The sequence below is a fragment of the Anoplophora glabripennis genome, unplaced genomic scaffold (assembly GCF_000390285.2).
Source record: "Anoplophora glabripennis isolate ALB-LARVAE unplaced genomic scaffold, Agla_2.0 scaffold88, whole genome shotgun sequence".
NCBI classification, from domain to species: domain Eukaryota; kingdom Metazoa; phylum Arthropoda; class Insecta; order Coleoptera; family Cerambycidae; genus Anoplophora; species Anoplophora glabripennis.
The window spans coordinates 258,591-285,325 of NW_019416799.1; the positions used below are offsets into that span (position 1 = coordinate 258,591).

Below are 26,735 nucleotides of genomic sequence, written 5' to 3' on the forward strand. Positions count from 1 at the left end.
GTTAGCAAGAGCCGTAAGATTTACATATTACTGTTTACAGCACCGCCCGCCATTATTTTTCATTTCGTGTTTCCCAAACACACGAGGGTCGCGCGAATTATTGAAACTGCTCTTCGTGGAACGTTTAGAGCGTTATATGTTCGCCAGGATATCGTTTTATTATGCCGGCAGGCAAGGGATGTTTACTTTAACTTCGGTAGTTCTCTCGTCAAAAACTTATTTTTATGGCCGTTGTGTATTCTGTTCGCGCGGAAGCCTGAAAATATAAAAAAAAAAACGTGGGAGGGGAACGATTTTTGTTTGACCCAGAAACCAAACGGTCTTGCAAAAAACAGCAAAATTTTTAGTAAAATTTTAAATAAAATATGGCACAAAAACTCGCATTGTTGGACAAATATCTTTGTTTATTATTCATTTTATCAAATATCAGACTTCAGTCTTTTACAGTGTATTTTTTTTAACTTTACTTCAATAACATATTTTCTGTATTATTTTTCTAATATATTATGTTATTGCAATTTAGAATTTATAATATTAGTACGTTTTCTCTGTGTTTTATAGTGTTATGTTTGTGTAAATTATTCAGTTTATAGTACGTGTATCTTATTGTCTGACTTATTACTTTTCAAAGGGTAGGATGGTACTTACCTATTTAAAATGGCAGTACGGCTAAATACTCATCCGCACTGTTATAGTATTTTCGAAGTCAGTTCAACATGTATAAAAACGCCTAGCAATAAAATTTAAGCGTCCCTAAAAAAGTTTTTTGCTAAAGCTAAAAAATAATAAAAATTTGTATATAATGTGTTGAAAATTTCTACTATATGTTCATTTGGCCAATAACTTATTTTAATTATTTATTTCCTCAATTTTCTTTATATAAATTATAAATTATTCGTCGAATTACGTCTTTCGTAATGTCACCAATATTTTCAAATTTTTGTTTTCGCTTTCTCTTTACGCAATGATCTATAACACATTGTTTAATAACACGAAAAATTGTGGACACTGAAACTTTATTTTTAAATTCTAAATCTATTTCATCAACAACCGGTACTATTAATTCAATATTATCTGGCGATATTTCGTTTTGTTCCGTTTCAAAAGGTCTCCAAAATGCCATGTTGTAATAATATAAACAAAATATCGCTTTTATTTCTCCTTTTCCCAATTGTAATATGAAAGATTAATAGAAGGTGCCTATAACAAATTAAAATGACCTGAATCACACCGAATTCCGCATTGCTGCACTGCACTGCTAGGCAATTTGTCGACAACTGAAACTTATGGCCGGTCGCGCAGTCCGGCTGTGTTTGCTTGCCGTTTGCCCGCGCGCGCACTCAACTGGGCGACCAGACCTGTATATGGGTATGGCTAAATAAATATGGGAACAAGTTTTTCAAATATTTTAATGCCGAGTTGTTGCGTAGCGACCGAATCTGGTACATACCGCCTAGCTCTTTGATCTTCAATTGAGATCGGAAAGACTAATAAAATAATGATTCACTGCACTTTGATTTTGAAACCAATTTGAACATTTAAGACTGAGGAAATCAGCTGTTTCGCTTCAACTTTCGAACGCTGTGGTGCGCTGGCGCGTACCCAGTCAGCAAATGTGATACAAAGTAGGGCGCCGAGTTAACGGCTTATCTTTTAAAAGGTCGAGTAAAAATTTGTGTTTATCGATTATCTGTTTTTATTAGGCCTTCCAAATACGTGGTTAAAATGAATGACATTATGACTAAATCACTCTATTATTCCTCAGACTAATTCATACTTACAAAGTTACCGAAAATACCTGCAGCGAATGAAGTATTTACGGGGAAACCACGCACTGGATTCACCGAACGCGACTTGTTTTGGTCGAACGGAAATAATTATATATGCCAAATATTCATGAAGTTTGGGCATCGGCCGGCATACTTCAATGAATGCCGAGTGCGTGAAATGGTAAATCGGTGTATGTGGTACTTTTGAACACAATTTCATGGTCGGATCGTTTTGGAGTAGAATTGTACGGAACGTATAGCCGTGCACCCACATCGGATCTATCAGTGACGCAAATTGCTTTTATATCGGGCCGATATTAGCATAGTATAATAGTTTGTGCGGACGGGGATGCGGCGGGATATGAATTCATTTCGGGCATTCCTTGATGACGATATTAACGGCTAAAAATTAATAATGGATACCAACTTAACTGTATAGTTTGGCGTGAAAGCGCGTTTCCCAGTAGTAAGCATCCTGGAATAAGCCAAAAAGGAATATTTTCCATGTAGCAAGGGCTTAAAGTTCTTGGAAACTTTATAAATAAAACGACAATTGCTTTTTCATTAACTTTTCGCACCTTAAAAAAAATAAAGTCGAAAAGAAGTTATTGATGGTTGCTCAGAACCACAAGTTTGAAACAAAAATCTGTGTCCATAATGAACGGCAACAGAAGGATGTAAAATGCCTGTAACTTGAGTGGCTTTTTGACTATTTATTTGGCAAACAAGGAATAGTTCATTCATTTAAGTCTATTGATGGCACTGCTATTTTTTTCTCACCCTGTAACACATGCCCTCAATACTTGTTATTCGCTACGTTTATTCTTCCATAAAGATAACCTTTGACCTAATACTTTTGTTTATTAAATTTCTTATTAAAATATGCCGTAAACAACCTGTGTTGCGCTCAGTGTAAGTGAGCACACAAGCAAACAATAGTGTTTTCGTGTCAGTTTTGATTTTTCTTTTATTAAATCAATGAATCTTTAAAAAAGTGAATAATTGATAAAATGAGCAGAAACACTAAGCATCGAAAAAAGAAAAACAAATCTCACATCCCCACTATTCTTCAAATGACTGACCTGTCTGAACCTTTGTATGTATTTTTTTTTATCAAATACACCAAAAAATATATTAAAGACTGCAACTATAGTTTATATAGAAAATACATTATTAACAAATTATATTTAAAATGTTTTTTAATTATTATTATTACAAATTATTCATTTAATTTTATGAATTTTATTAAAATATTTGCATTCTGTTTTGCTAGAGGACTAGTATTAATAAAACTCAAAATCATAGATTTTCTTAAAAATTTCAGTATATTGAGTTTTTGCTAGCACATTATCAATAGGTATTCAATATTTAAAAAATAAATTCTAGAAATTGTTTTGAGGTACTTAAAATTATACAGGGTATTCTGAAAGTCCGTGAGGAAACTCCGGGAGGTGATTCTAGGGATTAAAATAATAGCAGTATGAAATGATTTTTTTTTCGAATTGTCAATTGCTTGCAAGTTACAGCTTGTCAAAGTTTTTTTTGGTATATAAATAACTTATTTAATTCTAGTTCGATTACTCTCTCATTTGACTTCATTATGCGCCGCTAGAGGGCACTTTACTTAGAACTCAAAATTCGTTTTGTTTATATCTTTTTTCTCTTGCTAGATATCACAGAAATTTAAAACATTATTGAAAAGAGAAACAATATCAGAAAAAATTATGTACACTTTATTCAAGCCGATAAATGTAACCGTTAGCAGAAAATCACTATTAAAGTGTTATTAAACATCAAATTTTTGATAATTCTTTCTGCAATTAATCAAGTTGCCATGCTGTAATACCTTCTATTTCTGATACTGTTTCTCTTTTCAATAATGTTTAAATTTATGTGATGTCTAGCATGAGAAAAAAGTCCTCTAGCGGCACGTTCCGGCTTTCCTGATGGACTTTCAGAACACCCAGTATATAAAATGTTAACTTTTTATTGATTTTATTGTCTATTGCATTTGTGCTTGTTTACTCTCAATCTTTTTATTTTACGTATAAATAAACAAATAACACATAAAAATCTCAGCCTTATCTCAACTAACCGCTTCCGTTTGTTCCAGACTGGCTCCGACCCTTCAGCAGACCCAACTGTCCCAGAACATCCCATCGGGTACCGGAACCCCCCAATCGGCGGGGCCGCAACAGTCGAACCTCGTCATGCCCGTTTTCCCCCTCAGACCACCACCCCAATCCACCACTTCGCACTACTCGCCATACTCCCCGTCCAGATTCCATATCGACAAGAGATGTCAGCACCGCTGCTCCTGGAAGTGTCTCAGCATCGGACTCATAATGCTGGCGGTAGTCCTGTCCGCCATGCTGGCCTATTTCGCAGGTAAAAATCCTCCCCTTGAACGTTTATAAAACGTAGAGGCATATATTTAAGGTTAGAATATATCGCTAACATCGATTTTGTTCCAGCTGTAAGTTCAATGAAGCCGAATATGGATTCATCAAACTGTATACTAGTCCAAGACGTAAAAGACGTAACTAACGACCAAATCACCATGGGATCGGAATCCACGCAACTGCCAACGGAAGGTAGGAATGCTTACAGAGACAGCTTTTCTATTGTAAAGAATAATATTTCCACTTTGCTTCCGCCCCGCTCCGAACATAGGATAATAACAAATAATTATAATCCCAAGGAGAATTTCAATTTATCCTCTCTCGGCAAACATCACAATCCACTGCAGCCGTCGTAGCGGAAATCCTTTATTTGTTTAGGACGGGAAAAGCTTTTCGAAAAAGTCGCTCTCCAAATATAATGACGAAAAGTGTGACAAACTCCTCCTCGGATCTACTATTCCGGCGGACTAGGTTATTATTTCACTTATCTTTCACCTGGGTGGATGGCAAAAAGTTCGTTAACGCCGCGAGTTCTTCGTTAACTCGTTAGCTACTGACAATGACGTACTATAATTGCCCTCTCATCTCCATAAAGACCCTTACTTCTCAAACTAAAACTTCACCGGGGGAGAGAAAAAAAACGTAAATTACATCTGGGTTATTCAGACTGACTGAATAAACCCCGGTATTAAAACTAACAAGATCCTCGTTTTATTATGATCCTTGATGCGAAATATGCCAATTATTTCAATTTGAGAGACGTTTTTTTCTATTTCGTCGAAGGAGAATAATTGATACAAAGCGGTTTAACTACTTTGAGTATGATTTTGCTTCTTTGTCGATCAAGGTTTCTTTATAAATTCGTCATTATGCAGAGGCATGCTTGTTGTTTTTTGGAAAAGACTTGAAATAAACAAATAAGGCAAATATATAGGTAAAGACTTTTTGTTTTAGTAAATTTTCATAGCACAAATATAAGCATTTTTTCGCATTTTGATTGATAATGGGCTAATTTAATAAATTCAAAATCGTTCACTACGGTATTTACTATCCTACGGTAAATATACGTTCCTTTCTATTTTTGGTATTATATAAAGTTACAACCAACATTTTCTCATGTCTTCTATATCTTTAACAATTAAACTGCACAATTCTACATGCCTACACAAACCAAATATTATAGTAGGATTATATTCGATGCAAAGTAGAGCAAAAAATTGTCGGTCTTTTATCAAAAGAAAACCGTGTCATCATTTTTAGGATCAACCGTTTTTAAACTTTATTTAACTTTAAAATTAAATTGAATGGAAAATCTGAAATACCGCGTCATACACACTATGTTCTGGTAGTAGCTATAGTCGTCCAGGTGCATCGAGTGTACGAAGTGATCGGTTATACGTCCAATACTAACCTGGCGAGCTTGGTCGTAAATCAGAGACCGCCTCCAAAAAAAAAAACAAGTAAACAACAGTGGTGAGTACAGAGGTAAAATGTAGTACATATGTGGAATTTAAAAAACAAATTGGATTTATAATAAATTACATTTAAAATAAATAGGTTATGAGAATAAAGGATTTTCTACACCCCTTAAAACCGTACTGCACTGGAACCCTTGACAGGCAATGATTTATTACTTTGCATCGAATATGATCCTACTGTAGTACCACTTTCATTAAGAACTTATCGTCTGGAGCTTCTTTTAAAAATATAGTAATGTTTTCCTTAGTCAAAACTTTTGATTTCTTTGCTTCGTATTTCGTCGTTTTAAAAAAGCAAGTAATTTTCTATATTGTGATTATCCATATTTTCGTTTTATCTGTATAGTACTTTTCAACATGAAATATGTACACCATAAATTGGATGCCTTAAAAGATTTTGCCTAAAATGACGAAAGACATTACACGAAAAACACTAAAATATGTATAAAAAATAGCTTACCTTCTCATAAAAATACGCTAGCAGTACACTTTCATCAGTTCTTAGTGCATTTTTTTGTCATCCCGCACTTTTATAAAATATTTACTTTGGCTTCTCGTACTTTTCCTTGGATTTTAAAGGAAGCTCGAAGACGCTTCTCGAGTAGCATTTAAAATGTCTTCAGAACAATTTTCTAAATTGTTTTCAGTAGCAAAACTCATTTTTGTAATTAATATATAACTTAGAACTCACAAAAATGAAAGTTAACTGTTATTATATAAATAAACAAAGCCGTATCGGATTACTAGGTTACAAATCTCGTAAGAAACTCATATAACTTTTATCCTGAAGGGCTATATTCGTTTAGTAAAACATTCCTTTTCTAAACTTCTGCAGTTATCTTTGCAATTTCTCTTTTAAAAACTGGTTTAAATGTACCTATTTTCTCTGGCAACAACTCCTTTTAATAATCTGCGATGTGTGATGTTTTCGGAAGTAGTACTAAATGGTATCTAATTTGAAGATTTCTAAATTCCAAAAGTGATAAAACTGACCTACTGACCTATTGAACTACATTTTTCAGTCATATTTAGACAGACTATAAGTTAAATACGAAATAAAAGTTGATCACTTGTTCCGCACTCGACCGCGCGGTGTGTACATACCTTTACCCGTACCGTTTCTCTCCCCGGATCCAATTTAACTTTCCCCGAACAACCACCTACCGAATGTGATCTCACGGTGAACATCGGTCGCCACACCTCGCAAATTTGCTTAGCCGCCTGCCCCATACCCCATAAATCTCCATCTAACCGTCGCCTTTGCCTCCAGAATCGCTGCCTACCAGCACGGCGGAGCACTCGAGCGCCACGACCCAACACAGCTCCTTGCAGCCGCCGCAGCAACGCAGCCAGCCGCAGACCCAGTGGCCGCCGCTGCCCATCCTGGAGCAGCGCGAGCTCGACACCCTACACACGGCCACCATCCCTCCATATCAGTTCTGGAACTCCGAGTTCCGGAATAAACAGCCGGCGTTCATCCGGTTCAATTTCACGCTGCCGTGGGGCGCCAACTTCGCCGTATACGGTCGGAGGAACGTGGCGCCCAGCGTGACGCAGTACGACTTCGTGGAGTTCGTCAAGGGCGGCAGGGTCGACCACAGGCTGAGGAAGAGGGACGTCGCCAAAGGTGAGTACACAGTCTGGACCGTTATTAACGTCCTATACCTAAAGAAGTTCAGAAATAAATTCCTGGGATTTTTTTTCAATCCAGTAGGCTTCACTGTACTAAAAAACTTTCCATTTTCAATTAAAACTATTGCAAGGAAACTTATAAAGAAAAAAAATCTCCCAATGCGAAAAAGGATATTGCCGCACGACTTAATTCCTCAACGGCGATTTGATCAACGCCATTTACTAAATTCATCGCGATATTCGGCATAATTACTCGAAAATTGCGGGGCACAATGCCGCGCCACGGTGTGACGAGCGATGGGGGAGAAGAGAATCCACCGTAGACCGAGGAAGAAGTGTATTTCCGAAGGTAGGGAAGGAGACAATGTAGCTGGCAATCATCCACCAGTCAGCGCTTTTTTTAGCGTTTAACCTAGGTTCCCGCAGTGTGAGGGTTAATGAAAAACGAAACAAAACCCTCTCGGAAGGAAATCGTTCGGGGATGAATTGCAAACCGCTTTTTGCCGTTCCTAAAAAGACGTGGCGGAACAATAGGAAAAAGATGCGAGTTCCTTACGGAACGTTTAGAGAACGGACATAAAAAGTGCCTTTCTTATTTTTTCGCCTAAATAAAAACAAATTATAATATAAAAGAGGGCGAAAACGTACCGGTCGGTCTCGAAAATGTTAGTTTTCATCAGAATACACAGAAATAAGTAAAGGATATAATTTAATTGAATATTTTATAGGTATATTTACATTGAAAATTAATTTGTAACTCCGAAGTAAATAATTGCTCTAAACCAGTTTATCTAGTCGTTAGCCGCTAAGACCATTTCAGATTATTTGTTTATAATAATTATAATTAGAAGCTAGTTTACTTCTGAGTGTTTCAATTTATGTAGGCCTTAGTAATAGAAATAAATTTAGTAAGTATATTTCCAGTTGTATCCATTTTAAACACGGATAAGATTGATAAAATTCTGAACAGTAAAAAATCTTGCTATCTCTGCTGCGATATACACTGATACTTACGTTCATTTGAGAAAGGATGTTGCACTACAAACAGAAAATTACTTTTGGGTATTGTTACAATAAAGGAAATATAACAGACTCCTGGAATTAAACTTTCTTCACTGTAGCTGCTAAACTCTAAACCGAGGGTAAGTTCACGTGGAGTCTCCCCCACGTAAAAGATAGAGAAACTGGCGCCCGAGACTAACCAAACAAAAAGAATAAAACCGAAGTACGTTCCTGTGTTGTCATTCACCGCCACCGGCTACCGAACACCGCTGCTGATAAAACAATAGTCAAGGGTCGTAACAAAATTAGGCGCCCAAGCAGGGACGTCACAAAATCTCTCTAATTAGGCCGAAAAAGATTAGCAATAAAAAAATGTTTGATATACAGTTTAATCTTATTGAATTTCTCATACGAGATTCTATTTCAGGTAAAAGTACGTACAGGAATAATTATTCTTTTTGGCAATCTGTATAACTTATTTAAAACAAATTATCAAATATATGTAAACGACTACTGTCGTCTCATATTTCTTTGAAGAGTTTTCAACTACTAATCTATTCCGATATTGATTAAAATTGCAAATGACGATCCAACGTACAAGTGTATATACAAGTCAAGTATATTATGTTTCAGAAACCGGCGAGGACGACTTGGCGATGCCCGGCCTGGCCCAATTCAAATTTTCCTACGATCACAGGAATTCCCACAAGAGCGACGTGTTAGATTCCATATCCAGCTCGTACGAAGGCACGCGGAAGATCCTCGCCGATTCCGAGCCCAGGGGACCTTTCTACGTGCCGCACGACATCAAAATAGATTTCCAAAAAGATTTGCCGGATGATTTTCCAAAAGATTTTAGCACCGATTTACCCCACCCCACCGTCGATCTGGGGATTGCGATGGACGAGCACGTCATCTCTAAGAGGGAGGCGGAGATGGAGCCCATGCTGGTTAACGTCAGTCTGCTGCAGTATCTGGACACTGGGAGGTGGTTCTTGTCGGTAAGATCTAGTGTTTTTCATACAATGTGTTTCGCGAAGAAGTGAGCAAAGTTTACGAGACATTCCACTGTTTGCCATGGCATTTCTATTTTAGTGAATCGCGAAAATTGAAACACAGGTAAAAATATTTAATCGTAGAGCTTTACTGGATCAGAAAATTCAATCTATCCTCGTGTTATTAAGAAAAATTATAGTAATTATAGATATTATTATTGTACAATTGCAGTATTTTGTCCATAAACGAAACTGAAAGAACGTCATCTTCAATTCTATTCGGTTGTTAAATAAATACCGCCATAAAACGACGATACGGACACGGTAGTCCATATATCAGGGGTAGCTCACTCTGTTTTCTCCTTTTAAAGGTCTACAACGACGAGCTGCAGCCCCACACCGTGTCCCTTATCATCTCCGAGGCGGAAGGCGTGAGCACGACATGCCCCAACGATTGCTCAGGTCGCGGCTCCTGCTACCTGGGAAAGTGCGATTGCATAGACGGGTTCCAGGGGATCGACTGTTCCAAGAGTGAGTATTTACTTTATCTTGGCGTTCCCTCCTACTTTTCTCTTGATTCCATTAGGACCGGGGGAGATAAATGCGGACTGTGCTCCTAACGAAGTAGGCTCTGCTTTCAGCGAATGTTTCAGGTCGGCCGGCTAAGATTGTTAGGGCCAACAATGGAGACGTATCGCTGGTGTACACGGTCGTCGGCAACTTTTATAGGCTTTTCGAAACTTTGCATTTTTATAGATTTTGAGGTAGACTTTTCAGATCTCAACTTTCCAAAAATGGTGATAAAATATACCAAATTATAGTAGACGCACTTTCCTGCATTATTTTTTTATGCAATTAACTATTCAAGCGTACCAACTCAATTAAATAGGGAACACATTCTTGGCAAGAAACCCATAAAATATCTTGATGTCACTGAGTATTTTCAAAATTGGATAAGTGCATTGGATTTTGAATAGCATTTCAATGAAAAAGGTCCCTTCCATTTTATTTTGTAAGCGAGCTATTTGCGAAGTATTTTTTAAGTCTGAAATAGCTTAGGTACAATCCCGGGGTCATTAATCTTTAATTCCGGGATCATTGACCTTTTGCGCTAGAGTGATGGACCTTTTGTCATGGGGTCATTGGGCTTTTGCCATGTGGTCATCGGCTTTTTGTCACCGGGTCATTGGCCTTTTATAATGAAGTCATTGGCCTTTTGTCATGGGGTCATTGACTTTTGTCATGGGGTCATTGACCTTTTCACATAATATCAAAGGGTCGAAAGGCTCTTGAGTCATTGGTCTTTGTTTCAATTTGCTTAATACTAAAATTGAGTAAACAATACGGGAATTAATAAATGTTCCTTAAAAATGCCTAGCTAGGCCACTTTCAAGATGTAGGTACTCAAACATGTTTCTTAATATTCCAAATATAAAAATCATTGTTCAAAATCTACTGGTATAATATCTGGTTTGATGCGTTTAAACAAATATTGCAAGATTAGGATCGTGTTCTTTTAAATCTTTCTTCTTTTTTCTTTGGTTTGTTTTCTTCACTCTCTTTAACTATTTTACTATCATTTAATTAAATTTTGTCTGTATATAACAATGTTTTTTTCGTAAAAAAAAGATCACATAGTTGAAATTTAAAAAGAGCACCTTACCTTTAAGACCGTTAAGTTTATCACTGTATATCCTTGAGAAAACAAATGTTGTTATAATTGTTAAAAAGAGTAAAGTGCTATTTTGATAATTTAATCAAATATGCACATGTTTAAAATGAAAAAGTTACATGTCGTAGTAATAAAAGTTCTAATATTGTCGAAATTAAGGGTATATCTGTACAACCGCTAATATAGTAGTTGTTAATACAGTCTTAAATTAGTTCACATGTAAAGTGACTGTTAATTCTTATGCTAAATACAAATTAGCGTGTTTTACAGAAACCTGGCCTTAAATTTAGCAGTTAAAAATTAGGACAACTTCTCACTTATCAACGAGAAACATATACCTCAAGAATTTCGGAAATATATGTAAATATAAGCAATCAAGATCTGGGTTTCTGCCGTCAAAGCATTCGGTTCTAGTTTTCCTGGAAGTAGGAAATCCGCAAACATTTACATTTTCCGTACATTCGCAAGTTTCTGCATGCAAGGAGTTGTCCTTTTCTGAACTTCTGCCGCCGCATTCGTTCCCATTCTTCCTAGTTGCAGTTCCCGTGATTTAATTAAACAGCTAACGAATAACGGCGTCACTGCAGACTTCCACTGTCGAAAATAATTGCATTTATAGAATCGGTACTACACCAGAATACTCTTTGTCAGTCCGTTTTAAATGCGTCGGTAAATGTTTTACATCTGTAGAAGGGGTCGCTTCTAATCCGCGCAAATCAGGAACTTACTTGGCTTTCATTAAGCGAGGGGGGGAGGAGTGGTGTTCCTGTGCGTAATTTTCAGAGAATTTATAGCAGTTCTTTGTCAAGAGTAAATTTTAAATACCGATGTTGTATACTTTCGACTGCATTACAAGAGAGCAATGGATATCATTTATAAATAAAATAAATAACAGTGGCCTAAGTACTGACCCTTGTGGCACACCAGATTGTGTTTTTACTAACCGTAATCTGTGGAAACATATTGGACTTTGTATTGTTATTCTTTGATGCAGAGTACGATTCCTTCATCGAACCGAATTATGTACCCGACCAACGTAATTTTCCCAAAGACGCCAAAGCGCGGGCTTAAGTGGTCTCAGCCAAATTGCGAACAGCCCCACTTAATTACCGTGAAACCGAGCCCCAGTCGCCGTTATGGAGCGCCATTTTTGATGGCCAACAATACCCCTTTATCTCCCCGACCACAATTATCTTGTCAATCCCCTATCCGGTATATTCCCGAGCCCTAACCGTCTTATTGTTCTTGCAGGTGTGTGCCCTGTGCTCTGCTCCGGCCACGGACAGTACGGGGGCGGCCTCTGCCACTGCGAGGAGGGCTGGAAGGGGCCCGAATGCGATATCCCCGAGAGCGACTGCCGCGTGGCCGACTGCTCGGGTCACGGGCAATGCGTGCGGGGGTCCTGCCACTGCAAAGCTGGATGGAAAGGTAATATGTTGGAGCAATCTATATAGACAGCTTGTTGGATAATAATATGCTGCACCTTCGCCGTAAATTAAAACGATCTCCGAGTTGGTATCGACGTAACCATTTTTGACATTTGAAAAACTACTGTAAACACTAGCGCAAAGACGATAATAATCGGATTTCAGTATTCGGAATCGCCTAGAGCACAGCGCACAACGCGGATAGAATGCATTCCGATGACGCTAATGTTGAAAACACTACAACTTCAATAATTTTTTTCTCGCAAACTATAAGAATCTTACGAAATTATTTTGTATAACTTGTGAATCATTCTGTATATCATTTTGTGCGGAATTTCGCTTGTGGAAGCGACCCTGTCGCTTCCCGTTCGAGTCGCGAGCACTATTCCGCGAGTGCCCCTAAAAAACAACTCCGCAAAATTAATTAGGTTAAGACGGACTCCCGTCCGTGCTGATCGATACCCTTGTTTATCTTGTAGGTGAGGGCTGCGAAGAGCCAGACTGCGAAGATCCCACTTGCTCGGAGCACGGTGCCTGCGTCCACGGCCAGTGTTATTGCAAGGCGGGGTGGAAGGGGGCTAATTGTAACGTAATAGACGAGCAGGTCCACAAGTGTTTGCCTACATGCTCCGAGCATGGAGTGTATGATTTGGAAGCCGCCAAGTGTGTCTGTAACAGGCACTGGACGGGTCCCGACTGTTCGCAAGGTATGTTTTTATTTACACTGTTGAAGGTATGTATCGTGTTACACGTATGCTTGGAGCTCTACTCCAACATGGCGTCGAAGCTGATCGAACGAAATAAAATGTTAGACTAACCCAACCAAAATTGGATCAATATTAAATTTAATTTTAATAAGTGCATCCGCATCTAAATTAAGGTAAATGTACCAGTAATCGTCAAGTTAATCGTACTACTTTTTTTTATCTGTTTCGCTCTCTTCCTTCGGTTGCAATTTTTTTTCAATATAGATCGCATCTTTTTTTTGAAAACAATTTTGCTCTTTGCCACATCTTATTATCTTTAAACCTACACTTTTTTATATTTAATTGCTAAGGATTACTGGTACGTGTATGTATGCTATCTGTTGGTGTAGGAGCAATTTGAGAGCAGTTAGAGAGGTCAACGTCCACATTTATAATTTTATTTGGAAATCATATTTGCAATTTTAAATATCAACAAAGTATACATAATTTGACTTTTCAGATAAAGCAGAAAGCTTATTCCAAAAAGGTGTTAATTCCCCTCCAACTGAAATGGACTATCAGAACGTTATGTTAATTTATTTATGAATTCACGTACTCATCACATCATGAGCGGGTACTTTTCAGAATTTGTTCTGCATTTTCCGCGTCGCCTAGAGCGAACATACGGACGTCACAGGGTATCACTCTTTTCCAGGGAAAGGCGACAGCAGTTTAATTATTTAAATTTAGACCATTTTTCTCTGCGGTACTAAGTAAAATATAAATTCTTATTTCCTGCAGCACGGAGAGTTATTATGAATTATCGTCCATTGTCTTTCTACAGTTAAATTTGAATAAGCGCAAACATTAAACTCTTTCCCTGCCTTTCCCCTTTATTTTCACTGCTGATCACGAGGCGGGCGCTTTTTAACGGTTAGAATTAAGAACTGCACAGTTTATTAACTCAGAAGGAATGTAAATGTCTTAAAATGATACGCTTCAATCAAATTATTGCAGATTCAACAGAAAGTTATCCAATAACAAGTGTTGTTGCAAGACAAGAGCAGTTGTAAACATCGCCTGTCTTATTTTTTGTAGATACTTTTTACAGGAACACTTTTTTAATATACTTTTAACCAACTTTGCATGGCTTCAAATGACTCATTATGGTCTGCAAACTTCTTACTGCAATTGTTCTTTGAAGGTTCACTAGCATGTCTCTGTATCGAGTACTAGTTATACCTAAACCATGATCAGCCTAGATTTCCCAAAGGAGATTGTAAATTGTAGATTGTAGATCATTGATGGTGCATGGTGTTGATGATTGTACCACCGTTCGTTTCCGCTGTAACCACTCATAAGTCTATTGCACCTCCATAATCTTACGGTTCCGCAACTTTAGCCTTCTGACTGGGCTCCACAGCTTTGACAATGAATGACTCCTACCTTAGTATTATGCTAATTGATCTACGACTTTGGTTCTGTAGGTCTGCCAACAGCTTCTTTGATGGTCCTTTCTTGCTACCATTTTAGGATATTATCTTTCATCCATTTCCGCATACGTGTGATATACCTGTTCTGGTTGATTCATTACTCACAACAGAGATGTGATTTTGAGTTGTTTACAATGACGCAATATGAGAAAAAGGTTTTCCACCCCAATAATTGTTCCTTGCCTTCTAGTTAGTAGTGATGTATCAAGACAAGATTTGTTTGGAACATTTGTGGGGTTGGAAGTTTACATAATGAAATCGGAAGTGAGAATGTTAAAATCAACAACAAATCCCGCTACTCCACCAAAAATAGATCACTCTTTGTACGTATCGAAAATTTCTGACGCGTCTCCAAAGAAATGTTATCACGATGTTCGATTCAAAACGAACAGCCCGATCGTCGATCCAAATCCACCCCTTTCGATCATGACGATCCGTTCCCGACCTCCGAACTTTGACGGACAGCTGTGCTGACCACATATCTGTTTTGTTTCAGCGCTTTGCAACCTGGACTGCGGTCCCCACGGCCAATGCGACACGGGCAAATGCCGCTGCGACCCCGGGTGGACGGGGCCCCGCTGCGAACAGCTCCCCTGCGACGTCAGGTGTCAGGAGCACGGCCAGTGCCGGAACGGCACGTGCGTCTGCTCCCAGGGCTGGAACGGACGCCACTGCACGCTGCGTGAGTCGCTCCTTTTCGCCAACTTCCAAACTCGATTCCTGCGTCGAATTCGGGTGGCGGTAGTTCGCCGGATTAATATTCTATTAGCGAACGTTGTTTCCCGAAACTCCGAACGAGGCCGTAAATATTTAGGGGGATTTAAAATGCGGGGGGCGGGGTGTGGGGCTGCTGACGCTGATTGCAAGACACAGGGTGTCCCGTGATTATCTGTTGATAAGTTAAAATTCAACAGGACAAAAAGTTAACATACAATGTTTTCATTTAAATATATATTAATATATGAGTGGTTCGAATTCACCAATTTTTCACTAAAACTTTTCTTATTAGTAGCATCTGAACTATTTGTGAAAAATTAATTCATTTTTTGTATATAAGAGGCTCAAAAGTGTCGTCATTACCCGTTGAAATATGTTAGGTGCATTTAAAAGACCAAAAGGGATTCTATTATATTCGCTATGGCCTTAAGATGTAACAAAAGCGATGTATCGCATGGGTGTGTCTTCGATTGGCTCTTGGTGATATCCTGAATATGCAAGTGGTTCAAACTCTCCACAGTGCCTACCTAGAATACACCAAGTAGCTCAAATTGTCCGCAATTGCGTATACCATAAGTAATCGAAGGATCTTCAAGACAGAATAGCAAAATTCCGGTACTGCAGACTTTAATAGCAATAGCAATTTTCATTCACTTGTCACATTAGACCCATTTTCCACACCTCACAAATTTAAAATTAATATGAAAAACAAGCCAACGCCCTTTTTACAGTTACAACCAGTTCAAGGAACTGTTTGTCTTGAACGAAAAAATACGGGGGCGCAAGACCCAAACCAATCTACAAATGCCTCGCATATGCATACACACAGCTAAAGAAATATTTTATTTATTGTATGAACGTGTTTATCCTTTCCAAAGGTCACACTTTTTCTTCATATCTTTCCTTGAAAAGGAATGCTAACCGCCTTATCAATTCAAATGTCATTCGCCGAAAGTCGTAAATTTTCCATAAAACGAAACATACGTCTAGCCGGAACTCCAGAAATCAATATGGGGGTGATTCTTTCGTCAGGGGTAGACACCAGGACATGTCAGGCACAGCAGTGTGGACAATTTGAAATTAATTTTAAAATTTTATGAACCGAAAATCGAAAAACGAAATTTTAAGACCCTTTTTCTGGCAAGTCTTAGATTGATGTTTTTCTGTTAGCTAACCCTCAAAAGTCTTGTTTAAATTTTGCATAGATAACGGGTTCGCTCTTGATTTTAAATGTAAGGGGTGAAAGCGGGTCGTGTTTTATTTTGAAGGCGGCGCCGATATTTATTCGAGAAAAAGACGACATTTAATTAAACACGTATCTAGGTAAATATCTCATTAATATTAATTACGCTGGACCCCTAACTGGGCAGGAGCGCCTGCTAAGGGAAATTTAAAAATTAATTACAGACCAGTTGCGGATCGGAATTGGATACCAATTATATGCAAATTTTCGAATTTGAGCAAAATCTGAATCAATATTTTTTTAAGATACCCCCTACCCCTTATTATATTTGCGGATTTCAACTAGGAACTTGAATTGTTCCGATACGAAGTCGAAAGTGAGGCACAGGAATCGAGATTTGACGACAATTCCGTGGAAAAAACTATCATGGTTCAGTTAGTGATTCACATTTAACCAGAAAAAAAGTGTTAAGGACAAAAACGTAGGTATGCATGTTAACAATAATGGATATTTTCCAGCTGGATGCGAAAATGGATGCTCCGGCCATGGTCAGTGCACGTTAGAAGAAGGATTATATAAATGCGTGTGTATCCAGGGATGGGCAGGATCAGACTGCAGCATTCCCTTGGAACAGGATTGCCAGGACGACATTGACAACGATCACGGTAACTACAACTAATCAATTTTATTTTATTGCGCTCTGTTATAGGTATAACATTCTTTTAAAACTAATATTTTTTAACTAAGATCAAATATATGATTATTAATACATACACTAATGCAAACAATTCAAAAGAAAGATGAAAAAAAATATTTTTTACGAAAAGTTGCGGCAACATGTTATAGGAAATTTATTCCATTTTTCGAAACTGCCCTTCAATTCTATGTACGACCATTTGTCGCCGAGATATCGATGATTGAAGACAAAAGGATCCTTTTCCATTAAAAGTCCGATATTTCGATGAAAAATAATCGTATCGAAATTTAAAAAGAAGGAAATTGAAGCTGAATAAACTAGCTATCTGGTCCATGCAATGGCTTAGCTGAAAAAATTTTTTCCAAGTCCTTAGAATTGCATGATAACCGTAGCAACTAAAAAATTAAGAATCTTAGAGCTTCAAGATGCTTTTTTTAATACCCAATACGACCATTTTTCACCTAAATCCAGTCTGTCAAAAATCATGGAAAAATTTCGGAAATTCTTTTGACCCTAAATGTTTGCATTAGTATACATGAATCTACAATTTCAAAAGCAACAATTTCTGATCCAAAACAATTTACCAGAACACCAAAAATATCCAACGAATAATTTCTTTGGGGTTTAAAGCGTTAATAAACAGATTTTTCCGAGCAAAACTGCAATATTATGCGGAAAACTCCTTTGTTTCTATTTCCCTCCTGTCTGTCGCCTCCCTCAGTATGAAAATCTCGTGTTTCTAGACGGCATGATCGATTGCTCAGACAGCGAGTGCTGTTCTCACCCCAGCTGCTCGGATCATATCATGTGTATATCCAGCAACGATCCTGTGGAGGTCCTGCTAAGGAAGCAACCGCCTTCTGTGACCGCCTCGTTTTACCAGCGCGTTAAGTTTCTCATCGAAGAGAACTCCGTACAGTCGTACGCCCACATGGACGAGTACACGGAGAGGTAAGTAAGCCCTTTCACTGACTGTATTTTTTTTAGAGCTTTTTACTCTGAAATCCCGACAGCGGTACCCCCATTTTATCGACGGCCACCATTTAATATTCAGAGACTCGTGTTTCAATCTTAGATATGCTGGGAAATAATTCAAAGTAGAAAATAAAAAGTAAATTCGGAACATTAAAGAGCTTACTGCTCAAAAGTTGGGACAGAATTGATAACATTCCTGTTTCCTTTGAAATTTTCAAAGCTGTAGAGTTTAACAAAATCAAATTAATATCTACCAGCGACAGGAGATATATTTACAAGCAAAATTCAAAAATTTATCTAAAATAAATGTTGGAGTGTAGATTAAAAGACAGTTTCATTTTTTTAATCATAAAACCTACTATAGAATATTTTTTAATGTTCGTAACTTCATATGTACAGGGTGAGGCACTATAATTACAAAAGTTTTAACTTTTTCATAGATTTTTATAATACAGTATTAGAGAAAACAATTGAATAATGGAAATCACTAAATTAAAGAAAAAAAAATTTAATGGAACACCCTATATTTTAGTGCATACTTATTTCTTTGTTTGTAATAGGAAATAAATTAATGATCATAAATAAACTTCTGCCAAAGTCATTTGTTTGTTCCTCGTGCCTCGTCCATAGCCACTGCGATCCGTCAGCCATAAATTTCCCTCCAATTTTTTCAAAAATAGTTTTAAACTTAAAAAATTTCTTTAATTTAACAATTTCCATTATTGAATTGTTTTTTCTAATGCTGTATTATAAAAATTCATAAAAGCGCTAAAACTTTTGTATTAAAAACTTTTTTGTAATTTCAATAATAAACTCACAATAAGTTGTCAGATTATAGTGACTAACCCTGTACATATAGAGGTGTTAACTCGACCGACAAATTTCTAAAGGGTGTTCTTTACCTCTTGCGTAAAGATATCGGCTTAAATATAACCTGTTAATAATTTGCTTCTTTTAATACATTTTTAACCAGTTGAAATATCAGTACCAAATTTAGGACACGTTTTTTGATATTGATGATATTTATAAAGGGTAGAAAATCTGTTGAGTGGAACCTACCTGACAAAAAAAGCAAGTTTAGACCTTCTCTCGATCGTATAATCCTGTGGCATAAAATAATGATGGTACCTGAAAATATTGCTCTTGGAAATTTTTGCTAAAGGATGTGGAACGAAGAAAGATTTAAAAAGCATAAGCAACATGTAACTATCTTACCGAAGATAACACGTCAAATAGCTGTAATATTCATTTTCACATACAAATAAATGTTTCTAAACAATGAATATGACTATATAAAGTAAGATTTCCAAGTTTTCAAGGTTAGGTTGAAATTCTAACCTATATGTTCAAATACTAAGCAAGTACTTGAACATTAATTTTCATTAAATTACTACAAACAATGTTTGACATTGTCATAATGTCAGCTTTTCATCAAAAGAAAACACCATTTTTTGCTATTTCGACATTTCGACCTATCTCTTTGAGATAGATGTATTTTTTGAGGTTAGAAATATATTCAGACCTGATGGCGCATTTTGTTTAATGTAGAATATAAAAAGTATTCAAAATTATTTCCCAGTAAAAGGCAAGCACGTACAATTCATTTTCTTATTACTTTACGCCATAAAATGGGGGTACACAGAGGGTGCAAACAGCCACGCTGCGCGACCTCCTTTCGCGGCTCACAGGACTTCAGCTCTGCACGTTTGAGTGGATGTCGGGGGTCAACTACACCCTGACCACTTGCTCGGGCAACGCACCCCCCCTTTAGCGGAGCTCTATCCCACTGACCCCGTAACCAGCCCCGTCCCCCCGCGCGTTGCGTCCCCTTTCCCAAGTTATACCCGAGGTATATCCGAGGAATGGCGGGTACAACGACGCGGGATACTCATTGTGTTTTGTCTGAAACTCCTTGTGTTCGTCTAAACCCCCAAGCATCCTCCCCCCATAGCCCGAGCTGTCGCTCAGAATGCGGAATTTCGCTAGTTAGGGCCCCTGTATGGGGGTCCTGATTTTTTAAATAGTCGGGGTACTGTCCGATAACGCTGTTGTTTATTAATATGTTACCATTTAGTTATAGGTATGTATTATGACGACATGGTGGACACAAGTTGAGCATGCAGTGTTGTTTGACGATCACTTTGTATTAGATCTTATCGTTCATGGACACTAACGATTGAGACCAGCGAAATTCGGTCCGGTTGAAAATTTAGATGATTTCTGGAAAAGTGAAAATTATTCCGAGGTTTTTCTTCTCATTGTTAGCTCAGAAGGTGGAAACACTATTATCCAAATTATATGTTCGCATTATAACCATTTACACCGCTTTTTATTGAAGCTTTGTGAAGTGTTTCAAATATTACATAAAACCTTGCAAACAAATCAGATATATTAAATTTATACATTATTCTATGCATTACCGGCATCTCCAGCAAAATATTGAAAATTCTTACGAATCTATAGTGTATAAGTTTGAATCAACGGGGGGTCATATTTACACAGAGTTTACCTTTGACCTTTAGGAACGATTATTTCCTCAAATTCCATTGGGGAAACCGATTTTTTTGTTCGTAATTTTCATACCCCGCCGCTAGACGCGATAGTATAACGCGAGCGCGAGCTACGACACAGTGTCTTAAAAAATAGTAACAAATATTTTTTATTGAAACTGGAAATGATTTCAGATTTGTCAGGTTTTTATTTCATTTTTTATTATGGATACGTACTTTGTAATATTATAAAAGTAATAATTTTTACTTACAGTCACATACGTAAATCGTGAAAATATTATTAGTTTTTTTAGGCATTTCATTCGGACTGACATCAAAAAAATATGGTGGCTTTAAAATAATATGTCATACAAACGCGATCTGTTTTTTTTTAATTATTTTCCATTGCTTTCACTCTCTGCCATTTGCTACACATGCAAGCCATTTTTGACACTAACTATTAAAAAACTTTTGTAAACACTATTGCAACGACGATTGTAAAATCGGATTTCAGTATTCGGAGTCGCTGAGACTACAGTTGTCCAACTATGTAATGGTTGAAAGTAGTACAACTTCAATAATTTTTTTCTGAGAAACTATAAGGATTTTACAAAATTTTTTTTGGATAAGTTGTGAAACACCCTGTATTTTTTGCTATTTCTAGACAATTTTTTCTAGACAAGTAAATTTCTCTTAAAATCGGTCATTAAAAATAGACGTTCTCTGGTAGACAAATAATGCTTTGACTTTATGATTATTAAAACCATCAATAATTTTATAGCTACATAAGTTTCTCCAAAATGTAATCGCTACTAAACTATATAATGGGCAAGTCGAGCAGTTGCCCCCGACTCTACTGAAAGCTTCAATTCACTCGCTTAAGATACTAGCCAAATCCCTTAATAAATTCGGAAGCACATTAGGGCTTAGAAGCTATTGGAATAGACTGGATATAGGGCGACATTTAATTTGGGTTCACCTTCCTCTGCTTACAATTATTGCTAGTTATGTGAGAATTATCAACTGTTTATTGCATGCAAAAAAACTACGTTGTAAGTATGTCATTTGTTAATTTAATCATTAACTTATGAAGACGACTACAACATAGAAATTTCATGAACTACCCCCACTATTTTTCCATGAAAAAAACACCCCCAGTTTTGTATTATTTTTAAAAATTATTTGGATATAGTTCATGTAATCTCCAAACAACATCCAAACGAAAAAAAAAAATAAATTTCACGTACGATTTTTTTGTGTTAACTTTATCATTTACTATTTTTATGGCCTCTGAAAATCATCAAATCCGATGATTTTCAGAGGATTTATAAAATTTAAAATTCACATTTTGTTGTTGAAAACAATCTTCGCAATGGGAGATATTCGCCGGATAGGGATTTTAATACTTCCGATCGATAGGACAAATGACGCCGACGAATGGAATTCCTAAAAATTAACCGAAAATCACATCGACGCTCGATGTTCTGCCGCTCAAAGGCCAAACCAAACAAAAGCCGAATTTCGCCTGGTCTCGGTTCAAAGTTCGCAGTGGTACACACAAACCTTTACTCATGTGTTTGCATATTATAGAGCCGTTCTTCCATTGTTTGTTTTGTTTGCTAGTAGACCTTTTTGCCTAACTTGTGTCTGTCATTGTCTGTAGCTACAGTTTGTTTTTTTATTGTGTGTCCGTCATATTGTCTCGTCACGAAACCGACTGATAGAGAAGCAGAGTGAATGTTAGAGCAAATTGTCCGTCTAAACTGTACTTTGGGATGCCCTGATAGAGGTTACTTTCACACAAACTAAAAAAAAATAGGTTGCCAAATATAGAACCTCAACCCTTTAGAAATAATTTATAAAAAAATCAGTTTTTGAAATTATAATTCAAAATTACAGTTAAATGTACTTCAAGGTAAGATAAAGAATTACTTCTTAAAAATATGTCGTGATAAAATTTTCACTGACAAACTACGTTTCGTTCTTGTAAAACCATGATCAGTTTAACAAAAATGGGATCATACAAGGTCATTCCTGACATTTACAGAGTAAAAAACAATACTTTCCCAACATTCAATATGCACAGGGCGTTCAAATATCGCCTTAACCGTAGGTAGGAGTGAACAACAAAAAATTTATGAAATTTTGGCATTTTGAGAAACGATCGTGTATTATTAAAAAATTTGCTGCATATTTTTATTTCTGAAAAATTAAATAGGCCTTAGCAAAAAATGTACTTTCTTTGTAGGTATATTCGTTTTTCATTTAAAATAACAATTTTTTTGAAGAAAGTTATTAACAATTAAAATTTATGGTCACTTATCAAGTTTGAAGATTACCAAGAATTTGAATTATCAAATTAAAACCGATTGCCACCAAAGGGACATTAATATAAATTTTAATTTTAAAGAACTTCTACTAAAATTTTCCTCGACATTTTACAAAAAAAAGAGCATTGTAGCTGCGCAGCATGAAGATATTGGAAAAATAAAAAGACAGCATCATAAAAATTGACACTATTGATCCTAAAATCGTCACAGAAGCAATTGTACCAAAGTTTCAAAGAAGATCGTTACAAAATTTGAGAAAATCTACAATTTGTTGAGAATATTTTCTCTATTGTAAAAAGAAGTAGTGTAAATGTCGAATTTTCAGGCAATTTGTTATTGGCACGATTTTAAGAATAATTGTATGAGTTTTTATGGCAGTTTGTGGCTATGTTGGCTACATTGCTTCCAAATTTGGAATTAAAAAAAAATGGTAATGAAATCTGTTGATGCATGTACGAAAAAGGTACTTTACCAATACACAAAATGTTTATTTCGTTCCTGGCAAAGCCTATTTAATAAAAATACGTTAGATTATTTTTTCAGTAAGCCAATCATCCCAAACCCCAAACGCCCTTAGGACAAAATCAACTACGATATTTCTGATATTTACGTTAAACTACTTTTTTCTGTATTTGGACACAAGCAGAACTTTTTTACAAGAACGACTCTTTTCATAAATTGAAAAATAAAAAAATGTTCCCTTTTTTCAAGGCCAACATTGTATAGGTGAATCGATTCATTTAATTATTTTGCATAGATAATTTTTAAATGATAATCCACAGATACAAAAACAAATTAAAATGAAAATTTAAAAAAAAACATTTTTACGATATTTTAAATAAAATCGTATATGTATTTTTAAGGAATTATGCAATCTTTTGATAATGTGTAGGACTTCTCTTGAATTTGAAGTTTCTGAAACTTTCAGCAATGGAGATTTCTTGTAAAATATCTCAACCTTGAAAAAACTTTTCTGTAATCTTACAAATCTAACAAGAAATATCATGAATTTTCTTGAAATCTTTCGGAATTTCGTGCTTTGACTCATGAAAATTAATATTGCAACTTAGTGTCTCATTTATTTCATGAAATTACATGGAAATTATTTGAAAATACGCATATTATGAACTAATTTACTCATTAGTTAATAGCCAATAAAAAATAAGCAGGACCACATTCACATACCACTGTAAAATGCGCAGTGGTTATATTTATTTAAAAAAATTATTGACTGAACCTAGTAATTACTGAAAAACAGAACCTCTCTCAGGGCACCGCCCCATATGCTTAGTAGTACATGCGCGTCGGCGTGCGAGCGACGGCCGTCGCCGTGCGTCGCGCGCACCGTATTGCAGTGTGGTTAGTTAACTGTCCTGTCTTCTGTGTTCCCTGTGTCGCTGCTGCAACCCCACTTGTAGCGAGTTCTGGAACTCCTTTACACCGCGGTAAGTGGCAGCATCTCCCCATGTTCGTTCTGTCTGTCTGTTCGTCTGTCCGTGTGCTGCCTGTTAACAATAAATAGCCTGAAGCTCAATGCGAACGACATCTATATATAATACTTACTCCTAGGGGACCGGGTCGCTTAGGCCCCTCGAAAGAGGAAGCCACTGGTGAAATCGACAGAATACTGAGCTGATTCAATTATTATTTTTTTTTTCTAAATAATCGTCAATCGAAAACAAACAGTGTCCTTCGATAACAGAAATCTATGCAAATGATTATTAAAGTTTAAAAAATAACTATTTTAAAAAGATGTCCAGTAAAAAAATAAATTTCCTATTACATTTGAAAAGGCGGCAGTCTGACGACAATGTAATAACTCACGTCAGATCGACCACATTCTAATATGGGACGTGTGAGATTTTAAATGAAAATGCCCACATATACCAAACGCTTCTTCTTCGAGTCGCATCATAGAGATCCCAGTTATTTTTAGAGATACAAAGTGAGTAAGTGTGATGGTGTAAAGTCAGTATAATCGTTTATGTTATTTTTCTTCCTCTAATGATAGCACAGTAGCCGGAACTAGTAGGAAAGGAAAATAAACGTTTATACTGAATTAGAAACGACTTTTATATTTTGAAAAAATTCACACCTTTGATTTTTTGATTATAGAAATAAAAATTAAATCATCCCAACTCTTAAGATAACTGAGATCGCCACGCGACTTGAAAGATGTCCACCGGTAAATTAAAAATTATAATGGTATAATGTTAAAAAAAATAAAAAAAAATTATAAAAACAGAAAATGTTCCAAAAAATCAGAAAAATAATTTTATATGAGCACTTGTTTTTCGAAATACAGAATGATAATAGTTTAGTTTTGTTTTTAAATATTTATCTATTCATTTGAAATTATACCTGGTCAACGGGAAGAGTCCAAGAGAGAACAGGAAAAGAAGTTACTTAAAAATATTGTAAAAAAATAATAAAATAAAAGAACAACAGAATAGAAATTAAAAAGAAACAGGTATAAAACACATTTAAATACTAAATAGGCAGAATTACAATGTGTAGCAAACCAAATCCATTGAATATAATGTATGTACAGTTGCAAGAACAATGTGACCTATTACAGTTTTTCTTTTCTGACACTTCAGACGGCAAAATTTATTTTCGACAGCTCGACGAGGTAATAAATCGCAGGCGTAAAATTTCTCCCGAAATTATGTGCCCCGGCACCGCCTCGAAAGGGAATACCGTCCTGGCAGGTTATTAAAATAAAGCCTTCATTTCCGCATCCGAAATATTTTCGCCATTTGCTTCCTGAATTAGGCCTTTTGAGGGCCTAAGCGACTGGCCTCTTACCCTACCGTTTGTTTGTTCATACATTTTATGTAATCTTTATCAATGTTTGTTCATTTCTATTCATGCTTTTTCATTCCCAGTTTCTCTTACAAGATACTTTTTGTATTATTTTTAACTCGCGGGGACTCAAACGGTCTTAATTATTTCGGGTTTTAATTTAGGAACCGTCCGCAACCAGTACGAGGTTGTATCGATCTAATTGCGAAAGGGTATTTATTTTAAATGGTTTAATAAAGACATTTTAGCAAAATATATCCAGCCCTACAATTAAAAAAAAATATATTTTATTTAAAAATATGAATCATTATTTGTTAAACATTTAAAATTAATGTAGAAAAAGTTAATAATGCAAATATTTAACAAATTTTAAAAAAATTATTATAAATTATGCATCGGCTATTATTCTTATTACGTACTGTATGTGGTATAATCTACAATTAGTGCTTTCAAAAAAATGTTTTAGAAGTCACAGGGTTTTTTGTGTTCGCTTTTGAATGTGAAAATACAATTTTCTAGGAAGAATAACTATTTAGAGAAATCAACAATCTCTATTAGACCAGGCGATAGAGCAGTAAAAGTAGGCTTTGGCGTTTGTGTTTGAAGTCATCTATTTTATTGTACAGAAAAATCCAAAATATTATGTAGAATAAGAATCCGAGTTTGCCTATTCCAACAAACCATTGCTAAATTCAGGGGAACAACAAACATACAAAAAGAACGAAAAATTACCCGTTTTTCAACATATTTTTCCTTGTAACATTGAAAGTAAGCCCTAAATAACAAAAGTCATTCTTTATTTTTTGTTTATTTGACGGTTTTCTATAAAGTAACAACTGCAAATCAAAAAAGTTGAATTTTACATTAACAATGGACGAAAAATAGTACAAAATCATGTATATTTAGTTTCATCAATTTCATCATTTACTTATTTTAAAAATTGTTTCAAATATACATATGACTTTCTACTATTCTTCGCTCAT

General features: G+C 36.1%; 1 protein-coding gene across 2 annotated transcripts in view; it reads left to right on the top strand.

The window, feature by feature from the left end:
* The window catches only part of LOC108912012 (teneurin-a), a 225,486-nt gene that overhangs the window by 178,908 nt on the left and 19,843 nt on the right, over positions 1-26,735 (top strand). The window contains exons 1-11 of one of the 2 annotated variants that reach the window (XM_018717130.1): positions 2,693-2,865; positions 3,883-4,157; positions 4,244-4,363; positions 6,920-7,276; positions 8,917-9,284; positions 9,650-9,809; positions 12,202-12,378; positions 12,857-13,084; positions 15,053-15,238; positions 16,975-17,121; positions 17,897-18,104. In XM_018717130.1, coding sequence (XP_018572646.1) covers positions 2,780-2,865; positions 3,883-4,157; positions 4,244-4,363; positions 6,920-7,276; positions 8,917-9,284; positions 9,650-9,809; positions 12,202-12,378; positions 12,857-13,084; positions 15,053-15,238; positions 16,975-17,121; positions 17,897-18,104 — 2,312 coding nt within the window. In that variant the 5' untranslated portion in view covers positions 2,693-2,779. Of the gene's footprint in view, positions 1-2,692; positions 2,866-3,882; positions 4,158-4,243; positions 4,364-6,919; positions 7,277-8,916; positions 9,285-9,649; positions 9,810-12,201; positions 12,379-12,856; positions 13,085-15,052; positions 15,239-16,974; positions 17,122-17,896; positions 18,105-26,735 lie in introns of those variants that run through there. The other variant, XM_018717129.1, reaches the window with a different exon arrangement.